The 17,884-nt window shown below is 45.2% G+C and overlaps 1 protein-coding gene across 3 annotated transcripts in view; it reads right to left on the reverse strand.

Moving 5' to 3' along the window:
• B4GALT4 (beta-1,4-galactosyltransferase 4) overlaps positions 1-17,884 on the reverse strand; it is a 90,736-nt gene that overhangs the window by 18,714 nt on the left and 54,138 nt on the right. Inside the window, exon 6 of one of the 3 annotated variants that reach the window (XM_030203929.1) lies at positions 10,661-10,725. The exons of the other annotated variants lie outside the window; for them this stretch is intronic. Coding sequence (XP_030059789.1) covers positions 10,719-10,725 — 7 coding nt within the window. The 3' untranslated portion in view covers positions 10,661-10,718. Of the gene's footprint in view, positions 1-10,660; positions 10,726-17,884 lie in introns of those variants that run through there. 3 annotated transcript variants of the gene reach the window in all.

A 17,884-nucleotide genomic window follows, 5' to 3' on the forward strand; every position in this document is an offset into this window, starting at 1 on the left:
ATTACTCTGCAAAGAAGAAAAAGAAAGGGATGTGACTAAACCTCTGATTGAACATAAAATGCAAAACTAACTGTGTTATTACCTCTTCTTGCTGGAGTGTGCAGATAATAAACCTTTGCTAATAAGAGTTTGTTTACCCTTCCTGCAGATTTTCTCCAGCTGGACAAACATGGAGTATTTGAGAGACTGAAAGCTGCTGCTGTTCCCGTTTCAATGTTCATTTTAGCTATTTGGTTGCCAAAGAAATTTGTTTTTCAGTCTTGGCCACATGCACTGTATGAAAAATAAATAAATAACCCATGCAGCAAAAGAGAGTGTTTAGAAGTTTGCCTGCACCGCCCTGGGGGGGGGGGGGGGGGGGTTAAATCGTTTTTATTACCTCCGTTGAAGCGGCCACCTTATTAAAAGCCCTGCTCATCTCTAGCCTTCCCTTTGAGTTCGTTCCCTCAGAGTCCCTCCCTCCCGGAAAGAGGAAATGACGTCAGAAGCGGGACTCTGAGGGAACGAACTCGAAGGGAAGGCTAGAGACGGGCAGGGCTTTAAATAATGCAGCCGCTTCGATGGAGGTAATCAGGGGAGAGAGGAGAATCGCTGGAGGGTGGGCAGGGGAGAGAAGAGAATCGCTGGGTATGGGTGGCTGGAGGGGGGCAGGGGAGAGAAGAGAATCGCTGGGTATGGGTGGCTGGAGGGGGGGGCAGGGGAGAGAAGAGAATCGCTGGAGGGGGGCAGGGGAGAGAAGAGAATCGCTGGGTATGGATGGCTGGAGGGGGGCAGGGGAGAGAAGAGAATCGCTGGGTATGGGTGGCTGGAGGGGGAGCAGGGGAGAGAAGAGAATCGCTGGAGGGGGGCAGGGGAGAGAAGAGAATCGCTGGGTATGGATGGCTGGAGGGGGGCAGGGGAGAGAAGAGAATCGCTGGGTATGGGTGGCTGGAGGGGGAGCAGGGGAGAGAAGAGAATCGCTGGAGGGGGGCAGGGGAAAGAAGAGAATAGCTGGGTATGGATGGCTGGAGGGGGAGCAGGGGAGAGAAGAGAATCGCTGGAGGGGGGCAGGGGAAAGAAGAGAATAGCTGGGTATGGATGGCTGGAGGGGGGCTGGGGAGAGAAGAGAATCGCTGGAGGGGGGCAGGGGAGAGAAGAGAATCGCTGGGTATGGGTGGCTGGAGGGGGGGCAGGGGAGAGAAGAGACTAGCTGGGTATGGATGGCTGGAGGGGGGCTGGGGAGAGAAGAGAATCGCTGGGTATGGATGGATGGAGAGAGGGCAGGGGAGAGGAGAGTTGCTGGATATGGATGGAGGGAGGGGAGAGGAGAGTTGCTGGACATGGGTGGATGGAGGAGAGGGCAGGGGGAGTGGAGGGTTGCTGGACATGGGTGGATGGAGGGGAGAGGAGGGTTGCTGGACATGGGTGGATGGAGGGGAGGGAAGGGAGAGAGAAGAAATGCTGGACATGGATGGAGGGGAGGGAAGAGTGAGGAAGGAGATGAGATGAGGGAAAAGGAAGAGAGGAAAAAAAACTGCACATGGATGAAAAAAATAGGCAGAAGCTGGATCCACTGGACAGTCAAGTCTGCGGAGGACCCAGCTTTTACTTACAGATGTATGGCAAGAAATAAAGAAGAAAGGTGGAAAGTAAAGAAGTAAATGGAAAGGAAGCCCTGGAAATGGAGTTATGAGGACAGATAGCAGCAGAATCGGATACTGGGCCAGAATGATCAGAAAAACAAAGTCACCAGACAACAAAGGTAGAAAAAAATCATTTTATTTTCATTATAGGGTTTGGAATATGTCCACTTTGAGAATCAGGTGCTCAACATTAAAAGTTTATATTTATTTACTTATTTATGGCATTTTATCCCACATTAAACATGAATTAGATTGGAACCTAGGATCATTTAATTTTTTTTTTCCTGGAGTAGTGCATTGCCCCCCCCCCCCCCCAGGCTCTCTCCCCAGTTATAGCCAGCTCTGCAATTTGGGAGGGGGGCGCAGAGGTGGACGGGGGAGAGAGCCTCCTGTTAAACATTTACCAGCACACCACTGCCGCCAGCCATTGACCTAGCGGTAAGGTCTCATGCGGTAACCAGGCAGTAATAGTATACGTATGTAAAATGCCGATTACCGCTCACGTGCCAGAAAATAAAACTTTCCCAGGGCACATAGTGGATGCATGTCAAAAATGAAATTACCGCACGGGCCATGCGGTAGCCGGGCAGTAACTCAAAATTGACACGCGCTGGGCGCGTGTAGGCGCCTATGAGGCATATTTTCAAAGCACTTTGGGAGGCTAAGTTCCATAGGTTTCTATGGAACTTTGGGAGGCTAAGTGCTTTGAAAATGAGCCTCAAAATTTGCGGCTTAATAAAAGGGCCCCTTAGCTTGGCTTATTTCTTAGCTATATAGCCATACTTTCCACATTAATTGAACTCTGCCCTCGCCACTGTTCATCCTGTTCAATACGGAGTATTAAGTATTGGCTCCTATTTTATTCAATCTTTATCTGCTACCTCTGGCAGCCTTAATTCAAGTCTTCTGGATCAACTATATTTTTTTCACTGATGACATCCAATTGGGGGCTTAGGTCAACTCATTACAAACTAGTGACAAGCAATTTTTACATTCTAACACAGTATCTATTCAGCTTAAATTGCAGAAATAATCCTTAGAAGAGCCTCTTTATTAACAGATGATTTGCACTTTTCTGCTTACTGACAGGCATGACCCATGACCTACATAGCTAAAAGCTCAAACGTCATCTTTCTATGCTTTCTGCTGATGCTGTAAATGCCAGGTCACACTGTACCAGCAAAGAGTGCTCTTCCCCCTCCCCTTACAGAAATGGTGCCACTTACTCTGGCTCAGAAGAATATGTTTACATTGGGAGGGTAGAAGTGTTGAGGACTTAGATAAAACAGTGATAAGACCTGGGTCCGAGGGAATAGCACTGCAATCTTCAGTAAAAGAACCTTGAACTTATTTTAAGATGCTGAGTTTTATAAACATTATTCTGTATTCTGTAAACAATAGCGTAAGACAGAATTTAGCTGATGTTACAATAAATTTGGCTGGCATGGCAAGTTGTAGACTGGATGGGAGGGGAATTGGTGCTCAGTCCAGTGTATATAAAGCCACTGTGGTACTGAATCTAGTCAGAGAAGGAGATGATCAACAGAGAGTAACTTTTTACAGCAGTGGTCTCTCTCCCTCTTGTAACAAATTGCTATGGCCTGATTTCTTTGCCATTTGTTACTTTAACATTCTTTGTCCAATTACTTTATCTAATTACTCTGTCCAATTATTTGACCTAATTACCTAATTCCCTAATTCCTTATCTAATTACTCTAATTACTTTGCCCAATTACTTTATCGCCTGATTGCTTTGCTGTCATCTATTTTGGAATAAAGACTTACTCCTTGGAAAGAGCACGGCCTCTGTCTTTTCTGTTACTCCATATCTGGGAGGTGGCTGGTCCATTGTATCTTGGGTGGGTGTAAGGAGGTAGAAAAACCCTATTTGCCCCATTATTCCAAATTGTATATTTCTTATGGTAAGTAGGTATATCAAAGAAATAATTCCCACATAATTACAGCCCTCACTGATACTAGGTTGTCAGAGGGGGCCATGTAAGAACAGACTCCGACTATAAACACACTGCTAATCCAAAGAGCCTCAAATTTCTTGATCTGATTAGCACAGCAAAACAACCTTGCCATCTATCTCGGGGAATATTGTTCCTTCCCCCCTCCACCCCAAGTTACAACGCCAAGCTCTCCATGCAGAAATAAATTTTACTGTATTTTTTTTGTTTGTTTTAACATTCAGCAATTATGTCCATTTTTACAGCAATAAAGACCTTCAGACACTAATCCATGCCCTGGTGGTTTACTATAAATTTCTTATTTAATTATGTGGATTTTGCTTGCATCTTTTTCAGTAGTAGCTCAAGGTGAGTTACTTTCAGGTACTCTAGATATTTCCATAATCCCTGGAGGGCTCACAATCTAATTCAGTACCTGAGGCAAAAGAGTGTGACTTGCCCAAGATCACAAAGAACAGCAGTGGGATTTGAACCAAGCACACTTAAAATATCAAGCCCAGTGCTCTAACCACTAGGCTACTCCTTCACTCCACAAGTGATGTTTTAATGTATTTGCTTTGCTTGTTTCATCTTGCTAGCCTTTGCTTCCTTTTATTTGTGCTGCTTTTGTTTTACATGTTGGCTGGACAACAAGCTGAATTTGGTTCTCGTTCACCACTTTCTGTGCATTGTCTGTACTTTGTATCTGTTGCCTCATTATATTTTGCTTTGCACAAGATATTTGCCTAAGATATTAAATCTACCTTTTTTTAACCATTCTGATGTCTCTAGGGAAAGGCAGTTTTTCAGGTTAATAAACTAAACAGTTTCTTCTGGGCCTTTGTGCTCCCAGCTTAATTAGTCAGTCCTTACTGGGCTACAGTGCTACTGCAGTTTATTTGCAACTGTCTGCGGCTTTTCCCCCTGTGATCACAGGATCTTTAACGGAATCCAAAGAGATAGATTAAGAACTTTCATTTCAGACACAGCGAGTTTGCAGCAGATGCAGCTTTTCCCAGTAAACACTGGCTGTCATCCACTTCACCTGGTGCAAAACGCTTTCCTAGCGTATACATTGGCCATGTGCTAGCATCCCTACTGAATATGCGTGAGTGCCTTCCCGCCCACCGTAAGAGCACGGGACCAGCACTACAATATAATAGCTACACAAAAGCAATTCCAAGGGAAGGGTATGGGAGAACGACTGGCCTGCTGTCCTCGGAGAACACCTGCTATAAGTAAGTATCTTTGCTTTCTTCAAGAACATGCAGGCCATGTCATACTCACATGTGGGAATCAGTGGCGTAGCCAGATGGCAATTTTTGGGTGGGCCAACAGGTTGGATGGGTGGGCTCTAGGGTTACCAACTTTCTGAAAGAGAAAAACCCACCACCTGATGCACCCGTGCTCTGCCTCACCCCATGCTCCACCCCTACTTCGCTCCCAATAACTTCAATGAGGGTAGCAGTGCAGGCCACACTAAAGCTAGAGGGAAGTCCAAAAGACTGCACTCTTCAGTCCCCATTGAGCCATGGTCCCCCAACACATTTATGCTTCTCCTGTATCAGGGTTTGTCAATTCTTTTGTGGCCACAACCCCATAATAGTGGCCAAATAAAATTATGTGACCCCCCCTGGAGGTGCAGAACAATGTACCATAGAGAGCCCACTCAAGTTGTGACCCCAAATGTGGGTTTTGTGACCCCATTTGGTATCCCAACCCACAGTTTCGGAAGCTCTGTCTTATATGGTATTGAAGCCAAATACATTCTGCATCCACAGAACCCCCTGGCCCTTCCCCAACAGTGGATGCAGAGCAGGGCTAGGACACTTCCCCATAAAACTCACCAAATACATATTTGTCTCTTGTGTAATCTCAATAACAGACGTGTAAAGTAATTCAAGCTACTCAGAACCTAGATCAAATCTATCATTCCAGCACTAGCTCCCAAAACAAGGATTCTACCTACAATATTTTAGGGCCCTAAATATTACAGTGATGCCCTAAAATATCAACATCTATTAGGAAAACTGAACAAGCCAAATTACTACAGAATGCTACATAGAAAATTCATACTATAAGAATACCTTGGTCACACACACAGAACACAAATGCCAAATACAGAATAGGTGACCACAAATATAAACATTAATTAAACCGAAATCCCATGAAGCCAGCCTTTTCATGTAGTACAATACCAGAGAAATAGAAAGAGATGCATTTCCTCCTATACAGTGCAAAAAAGAAAGATGACACATGCCAGGGATGGTGTTAGAGGAGTGCAGCTAGGGCAACTGCCCTTGGCCCCCTGGCCAGAGAGAGCCCCAAGCCTGCCAAAACTTGAAGAAGGTGCAGCCTGATAATGTGCTCTGGGGTCCCTCCTAGATTTCTGCCCTGGGCCCCAGCCATATCTAACATCACATCTGGCAAGATGTTCATTTCAAATCTGACGTATTCTAATCACAAAGTAGAAAATAAAAATATTTTTCTACCTTTTGTTGTTTGGTCATTTTTTTTTTCTCCAAATAATGTTCATCCCAGGCTCTGGTTTCTGTTAACCACTGACTTCTCTTCTCTCGCTAGGATCTTCTGTCCATTTGGCATTTCTTTTCTCTTCATGCTCACCATCCATCTTTGTGCCACTATCTTTCCCCATCCAGCTTCTCTCCCCTCCCTCTTTCCCCCTGCCCGCATTTGGCTTGCCTGGCTTCCCTCCTTTTCTCACTTGTTCTGTGTGTTTAGTATTTGACTCCCTGTTCTTGCATCCCTTGCCTTCAGTATCTCTTTCCTTTCCCTTCTCCCAGGTTCAGCACCTCTCTTCCTTCCAGCCAGTCAGCCGCCACCTCCCATGAGTACAGCACTTCTCTCCCTTCCCTCCAGACCCCCCCCCCCCCCCACAAGTCCAGTACCCCTCTCCTTTCTTTCCAGCCTACCCCCATGGGTCCAGCACTTCTCTTCCTTCCCTCCAGCCCTTCCCCAACAGCTCCAGCATCTCTTTCCCTCCAGCCCCTCCCCCCACAGCTCCAGCATCTCTTTCCTTCCAGCCCCTACCCCCACAGCTCCAGCTCCTCTCTCCCTACAGGCCCCCCATATGTCCAGGACCCAGCCAGCCACTCCCACAGGGCAGCACTTCTCTCCCTTCCCTCCAGACCCCCCCCCCAAGTCCAGTACCCCCCTCCCTTCTCTCTAGCCTACCCCCATGGATCCAGCACTTCTCTTCCTTCCCTCCAGCCCTTCCCCAACAGCTCCAGCATCTCTTTCCCTCCAGCCCCTCTCTCCCTACAGCCCCCCCATTTGTCCAGCACCCAGCCTGCCCCTCCCACAGGGCAGCACTTCTCTCCCTTCCCTCCAGACCCCCCCTGCCCGGAAGGTCATCTCTGTCTTTTTCCTCCTTTCTGTTGCTCCTTTCCCTGTGCTCCCACCTCGTTCCGCGAGTCCGGCACTTCAGTTTTCTTTTTCTCCCTGCTTCTGCCGCGGTGCTTCTGGCGTGCACTGCACAGCGATTCACAGACACGGGCTGGCTCCGAGGTTCCCTCTGCCGTGTGCGTCCTGCCCTAACAGGAAGTTGCATCGAAGAGGGTGGGATGCGGAAGAGCGAACCCTGAATCCCACCCTGTGTGTGTGAATCGCCTGCGCACGCCAGTTAGAAGCACCACGGCAGAAGCAGGGAGAAAAAAAACCTGAAGTGGCGGACTCGCGGAACGAGGTGGGAGCACAGGGAAAGGAGCAACAGAAGGGAGGAAAAAGACACAGATGACCTTCCGGGCAGGGGGGGGGGGGGGGGTCTCAAGTTCGAAGCACCGCTACAGAATAAAAAACAAAACGAACAATTGAAGGACTTGCTGTGGGAGCGGAGGGAAGGAAGCAAGCCAGCTACGGATGCAACTTGGGGATAGCGAGTCAGTGCACCATTCCTGGGTGGGCCTTGGGCAAAAGTGGGTGGGCCTGGGCCCACCCAGGCCCACCCGTGGCTACGCCCCTGGTTGGAATCTCTAGCTACCTAACTCACCAAAAACAACAACAACAGTAGGTCAATTTTAATTCATAACAGTGAGGTCAAAACATTAATCAATCTGAAACTATATACACATACTGTGTGAGACTGCAGCCTGAAACAGAACAAAATGGGCCTAGGAGGGTAGAACATAAGAATACCTGGACACTTGCGACACAATGTAACCAAATCATTCTACCACAATATCACTTTGTATTCATTCATACTATGTATTTGTTCAGACCGGAATCGGCTAACACCATTAACGGTTATATGTAAGCCACATTGAGCCTGCAAAAAGGTGGGAAAATGTGGGATACAAATGTAGCATAATAATAACTGGATTCTAGACCCCCCCCCCCCCCAACAAATTCTGTGCCCCACTCTGGTTGCAGTCATGCCCAATTTATTTATAGATTAGGTTATTTATTAACAGCCCCCTAAAGAAGCAGAATGTAAAACACTGGCCATGTTGAGGTGTAATTAAAGTTGTTTGAAGGAGAATATGTTTGGTTTAAAGTGTCACGTCTGTGGTCGTGACCACCCTCAGACTTACCTTATTTCTGGGGGTCAGCATCTGTGCTGGCTTCTGTCTGTTTCTGTGTTAGGTTTGTCTCTGTCTCTGTGTGCTGATTACTTCACTAGACCTCACCTGTGTGGGCTATGCCTCTCTGAGGAGCCAGCTTCTAAGACGGCTCCCACTTGTTCTGTTCCAGCTTCCAAGATGGCTCCTGCCTGTCCTTCCTGTGTGTTCACTTCCTATGTGTTCCAAGCCTCTCCTTGGTGTGAGTGTGCTCCCTGCTCCTGTCCTGCAGTAGGTGACATCATCAGTGAGAGCCTTCATAAGGAAGTGCTGTGCTTGCATTCAGGGCCTTTGCATGTGTTATGCCAAAAGGTCGTCAGGTTAGTGAGTGCACTGTTGTGCTGCTACTTAGCCTTTCTCTGGGGCTTTTGCCCATCTGCTATTTGTCTCTGTGGACTGCTAGTCCTTCCGAGTGGGCTCCTGCCTTTCTGCTTTGTCTTTGTGGACTGCTGTCCTTCCGTGTGGGCTTTTGCCCTTCTGCTTTGTGTCTGTGGACTGCTAGTCCTTCTTTTGCCTTGCTCTGTGTTTGGAGTCCGAAGCTTCAGCCATTTTCTCTCTGTCTGTATTTGGAGTCTGAAGCTTCAGCCCTGACCCTGTTATCCCTGGTTTATTCCTCTGTCTGCCGCCTGTCCAAAGACTCAGTTAGCTCCGGGTTTATTCTTCTGTCTGCTGCCTGCCCAAAGACTCTGTTAGCTCCTGGTTTATTCTATTGTCTGCTGCCTGCCTAAGACTCTGTTAGCTCCTGGTTACTCTATTGTCTGCCGCCTGTCCAAAGACTCTGTTAGCTCCTAGGTTTATTCTATTGTCTGCTGCCTGCCCAAAGACTCTGCTAGTTCCTGGTTGTTGTTTCTTCTGTCTGCTTGCCAAGCTCGCTGTATATCCTGGTTCCTGTTTCTGTCAAGCTTGCTTGTATATCCTGAGTCCTGCTTCTGCCTAGCTAGTGTGTATATCCTGAATCCTGTCTCTGCCTAGCTAGTGTGTATATCCCGAGTGTATATCCTGAACCCCGTCCTGCCTTGCTTGCATGTTTATCCTTGCCCCTGCTCCTGCCAAGCCTTGTGTACGTCTTGTCTCCTTAGTCTGTCTGGTGTTTCTGGCTTAGTGGCAGTGTGCAGCTTTCAGTCCTAGTCTAGCTCCGTGCCAAGCCTCCCTTGTGTATCCCAGACCCAGGGTGGGTCCTCTGGATCTTCAGTTCCTGCCTTATCCTGCAAGTCCTGCCGGCCACCTGCACTCCGGAGCTCAACTCCGGAGGAACGGTGGTCAAGCACAGGTGAAGCTGTTCCTGTTCTGCCTGTTTTAGTTGCCTGCCTCAGTTACTACTCCAGTCCAGAGTTCCAGTCCTGCTCTTCCTTGTATCCAGTCCCAGGGTGGTCTTGCCTGTCTCTGCCGCTCCTCGGCAGTGGCCCAAGGGCTCACGAATTCCGGTTCTGCCTCGAGGACCCGACATAAAGCATCGAGGAGTGAAGATCACAGCCATACCAGCAAGGAGACCCATTGGCAAAGGATTGATTATTGAGATATATTATAGTCCAAAGATGAACTTTTTTGTAAACACTGAAGTTCAGACACGAGAATTATACATTTTTGTAAGAACTGACAGGATATTAATGGTACAATATATTGGTCAATTAGAGTTATCAGTCTTTTTTTCAATAGTTTTTTTATGTTAAGTGTAGTGAAGGAATGGCTGCTTCTTCCATTAAGAGCACCTGGTTCTGAGCACATTTCACTAAATGTATTCATTATTTGTAGTCAAAGTGATTATTAATTCACTTTTCCTGACAAAAGCTTTTTGATAGCAAAGATAAAGCTGGCCCACATTGATTGGGCAGATTAGACTTTACTCAGGGGCCCTTTCACTAAGCCGCACAGGTGCCTAAGCGCGCCCACCGCCCAGCTACCGTGTGGCCCAGGTGGTAATTTCATTTTTTTTTTTGCATGTCCACTATGTGTGCTGGAAAATTTCCAGCGCACAGCACTAACCAAGCAGTAATCAGCAGTGTACGGACACTGACAATTACCACCCGGTTAATGCGTGAGACTTTACCGCTAAGTCAATGGGTGGTGGTAAGGTCTCAGGCCCAAAATGGACGCGGACCAATTTTTATTTTGCCGCACGTCCATTTTCAGCTTAAAAAAAAAGCGGCCTTTTTTGCAGGTGCTCTGAAAAATGGACCTGCACACATCCAATACATGCATCTACACCAGCGCAGGCCGTTTTTCAGCGCACTTAATAAAAAGGACCCCTCAGTGACTCCATTCTTATACTGAACTTCATTTAACCTGTGGCACACTTGATTGCTGCAGCAGCCTGTCAGAGAGCCTTTTCCAACCCTGCTCACTTTCCGAGTATCTGCTTTCTGAGGCAGGAAGTGTGCAAGAAATAAATGCTTTCCGGTCATAAAACGAGACTGGGTGTTCCATAATAAGAAATTAAACAAGAGGCTAGAATATACAAGAGTTTGACATTTTTTATTTAGCCAGTCTTCTCAGAGAAGATGAGTCACTAGTTCAAAGGGCACAAGCAGCAAAAGCCAGGGTGTGGGAAGGCGGGCAGGGCAGTAATCTCAAAGACTGGAAATGCAAAAAGTAGAAAAAGCAATATCAATAATACTCTGTGGCACAAGCATTTTCCATGAAAAGAAGGGCATCTCTAGACAGAAATATTTGGGGGGCGGCGGGGGGAAGCTAGAGCAACATTTCCACACCTTTGCCCTCCACCACATCACACAACCCTCTCCCAACTCCTTTTTTAAAATTAGAAATGCAAGACAGTATAAACGTCTATGCATTAAGAAACCTTCCCCCTCCCCCTAGTTTCAGCTACTCGGTAAAATCGCCATCATAATAAATAGCATCATTCAACAAATTTTTCTCAGTGGACAGAAGTCTGGATTCTGTATAGGACTGGGCAGAACCTCAATATAAACCCTGCACCTCCAGTTGTTTATCGCAGACTCCATATTCCCTAACAATAGTCCCTTATTTTCTTACTCCTGTTACTCTATCTACGTTCTGTCTTTGCTTACACCCTATGCTATTAAATTTTTTATTGTATTGACATTGTAATGATTGTGACCTCTGTACAGTTGCAGAGTAAGGCTGGGCCCCTGTGCATTGAGCAGGCACACCGCATAGGTCCAAAAAGTACTAAGGGCTATAGACTGTGTGGTGATTCCACGCTCATTAAATTTTCAAATCACAGAACAGGAAATTTTGAGAGCTTTGCAGTTTGGAAAATTCATCAGTTATGAAGAGTGCCTCATTCTCTGCTTTCAGGACTACTCCTCCCAGGTGGCGTCACACAGGAAGGAATATACGGTCCTATTTCCTTTTCCTGGCTAGCCTGTGCATGGCTTTCGCAAATCTCTGAAGACATACTTCTTCAACAAGGCCTACAACGAGAGCCAACAGCTTCACTAATTCACTTTCCCAACCCAACCAGTTAGGAAAATCCACTTCTACTATCATCCGCCTAATCACTTCCTCTTTCTTCCCTACTTAATCTCTACACACTACTAACTGTATCTGATATTCTGTAATGACAATGTCATAACAAAACTATGTAAGCCACATTTAGCCTGCAAATAGGTGGGATAATGTGGGATACAAATGCAATAAATAAATAAACACGAGGGCATAACACAAATATTGGACACAGTACAAACTGCAAAAGATTTCCTGGCCTGCATAATGTGTAGCACAAGTGGCCTGAGGAACTGAGCTGGGAGATAATCCAGCTTATTTTCGAAAGAGAAAAACGCCTATAGTGCGACCTAAATCGGGAGATAGACGTTTGTCTCGCAAAGGCGCCCAAATCGGTATAATCGAAAGCCGATTTTGGGCGTTTCCAACTGCACTCCGTCGCGGAAACGAATAAAGTTGACGGGGCGTGTCGGAGGCGTGGTGGAGGCGGAACTGGGGCGTGGTTATCAGCCGAGGAGAGATGGGCGTCTTTAGCTGATAATCGGAAAAAAAAAAAAGGCGTTTTTAACCGCGATTTTGTGTCACTTTTTTTGGACCCCTTTTTTTCAAGAACAAGTCCCAGAAAAGTGCTCCAACTGCCCAGATGACCACTGGAGGGAATCGGGGATGACCTCCCCGGACTCCCCCAGTGGTCACTAACCCCCTCCCACCAAAAAAAAACCCCACTTTAAAAACTTTTTTCCCAGCCTGTATGCCAGCCTCAAATGCCGTACCCACCTCCATGACAGCAGAATGTGTTCGATCCTGTCACAGCCTTTCCTTGGGTCAGATGTGGCTCTCGGGTGCACTACAGGGTCACATCAGCATTGCATTGTGGTGGGTGTAGGGTATTGGGCTCCGTGATTTCATTAGCTTGTGTTACAGTCTCACAATATTGGTAGTTGGTAGGCTCTTCTCCCATGGTGCTTTTCCCCCTGCCTACTAGGTCAGAGTGTGCCCTGTTGTGTTTCCTGTTGTAGTCCATGCGGTAGTGGCCACTTTTGTAAGCCAGTTTTAGTTCCCTTTCCTTAGTTCTTCCCTTGAATGTGGCTGAAAGAGGGCATTGTACAGCATTCTGCCAGCTCTGACCTACTGCTCATCTCAGTACCAGGGAGACTCATTGCCAGTGGGGCACAACCTCTGATCTGCAGTTAACTGTGAGTAAACGCGGTTATTCCAATAAAGGATGTTTTCGGAGAGATTAGTCTTCAGGTGTCAACTGGTGTGCCAATGTTATATAGCAGCAACCAGTCCTAGAGGCCTGCGTGTATGCAGGTCCCTGGAGCACTTTTAGTGGGTACCGCAGTGCACTTCAGCCAGGTGGCCCCAGGCCCATCCCCCCCCCCCCACCTGTAACACTTGTGCTGGTAAATGGGAGGCCTCCAAAACCCACTGTACCCACATGTAGGTGCCCCCTTCACCCCTAAGAGCTATGGTAGTGTTGTACATTTTGGGTAGTGGGTTTTGGGGGAGGGGGGTTGGGAGCTCAGCACCCGTGGTAAGGGAGCTATGCATGTGGGAGCTTTTTCTGAAGTCCACCGCACTGACCTAGGGTGCCCAGTTGGTGTCCTGGCATATCAGGGGGGCAAGTGTACTACCAATCCTGGCCCCTCCCACGACCAAATGGCTCGGATTAGGACGTTTTTGAGCTGGACGTTTTTAGTTTCCATTATCGCTAAAAAAAAACAAACGCCCAGCTCAAAAACGTCCATTTTTTCGAAAATACGGCTCGGCCCGCCCCTTCACGGACCCGTTCTCGGAGATAAACGCCCATGGAGATAGGCGTTTCCGTTCGATTATGCCCCTCCATGTCTACAATTTTAAGTTGCCACAGAACGAACTTAGGTAATGGACCATAAGAACACAAGAATAGCCATACTAGATCAAGCGAATGGTCCATCTAGCCCATCCAGCATTGGTCGATTCAGGTTACAGGTACCTGACAGATTCCCAAATAGTAGTAAGATACATGTTACTGATCCCAGGGACAAGCAGTGGATTTCCCCATGCCTATCTCAATAGCAGACTATGGACTTTTCCTCCAGGTTTTTTAAACCCAGATACACTAACCAATGTTAGCGAATCCCTTGGCAATGAATTCCAGAGCTTAATTATTTATTGAATGAAAAAATTTCTTCCTGTTTGTTTTTTTTATTTTATTTTTTATTTATGCATTTTTCATTTACATTCATGTTATAAACAAACATTGGAAATTCGGCAAAACCCTAAGGTTATATAATATGGGCAAAAAAGAAAATTGAAAAAAGAAAATTATTTTCATAACTTTAGTCCACAATATAATACAATGATCCAAGTACTAGGTAATATTAACTTTAAATTTCAATTATTACAATTAGAGTAGAAGGAGCCCAAAAGAACACAGCCGAGAAGCGTATCATAATCAGGGATGAACACGATTCTCTTTAGCATTTATAAATTCTAGTAATTTCCCAGGTTAAAAAAAAACATAGTTAAGTGCATTTAAAGAAATAATACATCTACAAGGAAATTTTAGGAGGAAAGTTCCTCCTAAACCCAGAGTCCTTGGCTTCAACGCCAAAAACTCTTTTCTTCTTCTTTGAGTAATTCTAGATAAATCTGGAAATATCTGTACTTTAGATCCTAGGAGAAATGTATTTATATGACGGAAGTACAATCTAAGAACATTGTTCCGATCAGGCTCTAAGGCAAACGTCACCAGCATAGTTGTTCTTTCAGAAATAACTTCCAATGAACTTTCAAGAAATTCTGTTAGATTTAAATCAGGTTGTGGAACATTTGTTGATCTTCCCATTCCGGTTATATATTGAGCCTTCACCACTGGTGGAAAACCATCGGGAGAAATGCCCAATATTTCTCTGAAATACTTCTTTAACATTTCCATGGGCGGTATAAGAGGAGATTTAGGAAAGTTTAATATACGAATATTATTTCTTCTGACCTGATTTTCTAGGTATTCAATCTTACGTTCTTGGAAGTTATTATTTTTTATTATCGCCACAATAAGATCTTTCGAAGTTATTACCTCATTTTCCAGAGCTTCTACTTTGGTGGTTTGTTCCTCTATCTGACCAGTCAATCGGTTCTGAGTTTGTTTAACCTCCGTTATATCTCCACAGAGGGAGCCTGAAAGCTGTTGCAGAGTTTTGGACATTCCCAGAATCGCGTTCCATAGAACTTCTAAAGTGATTACTGCAGGCCTTGTTGTTTCGCCCTCTCCTCCGGTCAAACTATGCTGCGATGTTACCGGCTGAGCAAAAAAGCTTGCCTGTCTCCCTTGTTGAGTTGGTAGCACCGGGGTCGATATGGCTGCGGGGCCTCCACCTTCAACTAACGAAATATCACCACTTACAGATGCTTCCGCTTGCTGTAGCCCCGCTACCTCCAATTCTCTTCCCGGCCTCGGAGGAGGTGTAATCACAGGAGGGCTGAGCGTCACTCCCTCTATGCTTTGGTCCGGATTGCCTTTTGACCCTCTCGTGGTGTTCCCTTGCGCTCCCGGTGTCTGCAACCCGAACTCCTCCAGAGTCCTCTGTCGCATGGAGGGGGCATTCACCTGGCTTGTGGAGGTAAGCAGAACGGCTTTGCCCTTCCTCTTCCCCATTTCTGGGTAAAGAGCCTATCCAGGAGATAGATTCCTCCTGTGAGTCAAGAGCTGCCAGAACGCACTTCAACTCAAGTCTCTTCCTGTTCGTTTTAAAAGTAGTACCATGTAACTTCCTTGAGTGTCCCCTAGTCTGTGTACTTTTTGGTAAGAGTAAAAAAAAAAAAATCACTTTTACCCGTTGTACACCACTCAAGATTTTGTAGACCTCTATCTTATCCGCCTCAGCCTTCTCTTTTCCAAGCTGAAGAGCCGTAACCTGTCTAGCCGTTCCTCATATGAGAGAAGTTTCATCCCCTTAATCATTTTGGTTGCCATTCTTTGAACCTTTTCAAATTCTGCTATATCTTTAAGATACAGCGACCAGAATTGCACACAATACCCTTGTTTTGTAAACAGCTGAGTAAGCATTATGACAGGAAAGATGTCTCACTGTTCTGTTGCAAGTTGGTGTTAAGTGGTTGTTGCCTGTTGGTGACAAATGTTGGACAACATGGACATTAGAAAATCCTGCACGCACATTAGAAAATCAAGGGATGAGCAGTGGTCCAGCACCAATGTGAATGGCCCATTAATAACAACTGCCTGTGCCAGGCTTGTTCTCAGTTTAGGGATTATGAGCCATATAAAGATTAAAACCAAGTCAGGATCCTCTTTGAACCTTGGAGAAGTCCCCTACCTTGGTGTTATGACTTTTCATGTGGTTTGGTTCAGTATTTATTGCCTTCACCTGTTTGAGATGTGGGATCTTTTCTTATACCCATTTTCATTTTACTCAGGCTGGATTTTCTATAGCCTCCACTCTATATTGAAAACTATGCCATGTTATGGAACCTAGTTGGGTGTCTGGGACATTATGATTTTTTTTTTTTTACTTTAAATAATGTAATCCTGATCTTTAAGGATTGCCCATATCTGGACTACAGTTACATCAACAAGTATTTAGACACTGAAGAAGGTTGTGATATCCTAGAACAGTGCTTTTTGGTGCACCATAGGGGGTTAATTTTGAAAGCACATAAGACTTACAAAGTTCCATAGTAACATTGGTAATAAGCAAGTTTCATGGTCTCAGTGGCAGCGTATTGGAATTTGGTCTTTAAAAGATTTGATCCATCTGAGTAGTCAGAGCTAGAAATCATTCTCAGATTTGCAAGCAGAATTCTCATTATCAGATGGCCAATTTTACCAGTGGCTTCAGATTAGCACCATGTTAAAAAAGAAAAATAAAGGTAGATTACAAGTGCAGTTTTTGACCCAAATCCCAGAGATTATCGATTTCAGTTTGAGGCTCCAACAAACTGGTCATGCTGCTTCCCACATTTACAAGTATCTTCTCAGCAATTCCCGCACTACTTGTAAGGGTTTGCGTAGATGTTGGGAAGAGGACCTCCAGCAGCCTATTCCTGATTCATTGTGGGAACGACTTTGGAAATCCCTCTTCAGATGCTCTAGATCTTCTTCCCATATACAGTCGTTGTATTTCTTTACGCATAGATCTTTGTGGACACCTTATAGGATGCATGTTATTGATCCCTCTAACCCTAAAGTATGTTGGTCTTGTTTGTCACAAGTGGGTAATTTAAAGCACCTTATATTTGACTATGCATGCATCCAGCAATACTGGTCAGAAATCTGGTCACAACTGATTGATATCTTTCATCTTCCTGGCTCAATCTCTTATAAATTTGTGATACTCAGGGATCAATGCTATACAAGTCTACTGACTCCCAGTGAAGGGTCACTAGTTAACACCATGGTATCTTTAGCGCTGAAGGTAATCTTCTTGCACTGGAACTCCTTGCATCAAGCCACTTACCAGGAATGGTGGAACGTGTTGCTTCAAGTGTACAAGTATGAATCCCACCTTGCTAAGCAGTCTCCTCGATTTATGTGTTATAGGGAGAAATGGCTCCCGCTTGTATCTTACTTCAATGTTGTTCAGTGAAATGCATAAATATTGATGTGTCTTATATTTCTAGCATGCTCTGTACTTTGATTTGTCTCCTCCAGCTCCCCTCTCTTCTTTCTTTGTCTTTTCTTAATCTTATCTTAATCTAGAAATGGATATTTGTGTTTTACCTGTGAGCTCCAGGGTTACTATTTGCTGTAATATGTTATCTGTTGTCTAGTTGTGGGCTCTTGTTTATTTCTGTATGGAAAACTAATAAAAAGAATTGAAATGAAAATGAGCCTCTTAATCTAATAAAACCATAGCTTACATTGTTACAAAGTACACAGGTACATTTATATATGCAGACCTTGTAAGTAATTTTCAAAGGGAAACTAGATTTATATCTACTATTTCTGCTGGCGGAGAGGGTGTGGCACAACAGAGAAAGCCACATTGGTTTCTGCTTTTTTCATTAGAAGTTGAAAAGTACATAACACCTGCACCCAAAGTTTATTCAACAGCAAAAAATGCTTCTATCTATCATCCAGCCTAAATAATGGAAGGACAATAAAACATGTCTTTCAGTTACTATATTGATGTTTTTTGTTTTTTTTGTTTTTTTTACTTTTCCAATTTTTATTGAATAAAGATCCAACATACAACCATAAATTCAGGTACACAGTCGGACACCCTCCAACATATCAGTATAACATCTTCAATACATTTTTAACCAACTGTTTATGTCCCCTTTCCCACCATCCCCCCTCCCC

Source organism: Microcaecilia unicolor, chromosome 5 (genome assembly GCF_901765095.1).
Source record: "Microcaecilia unicolor chromosome 5, aMicUni1.1, whole genome shotgun sequence".
In the NCBI taxonomy this organism is placed as follows: Eukaryota; Metazoa; Chordata; class Amphibia; order Gymnophiona; family Siphonopidae; genus Microcaecilia; species Microcaecilia unicolor.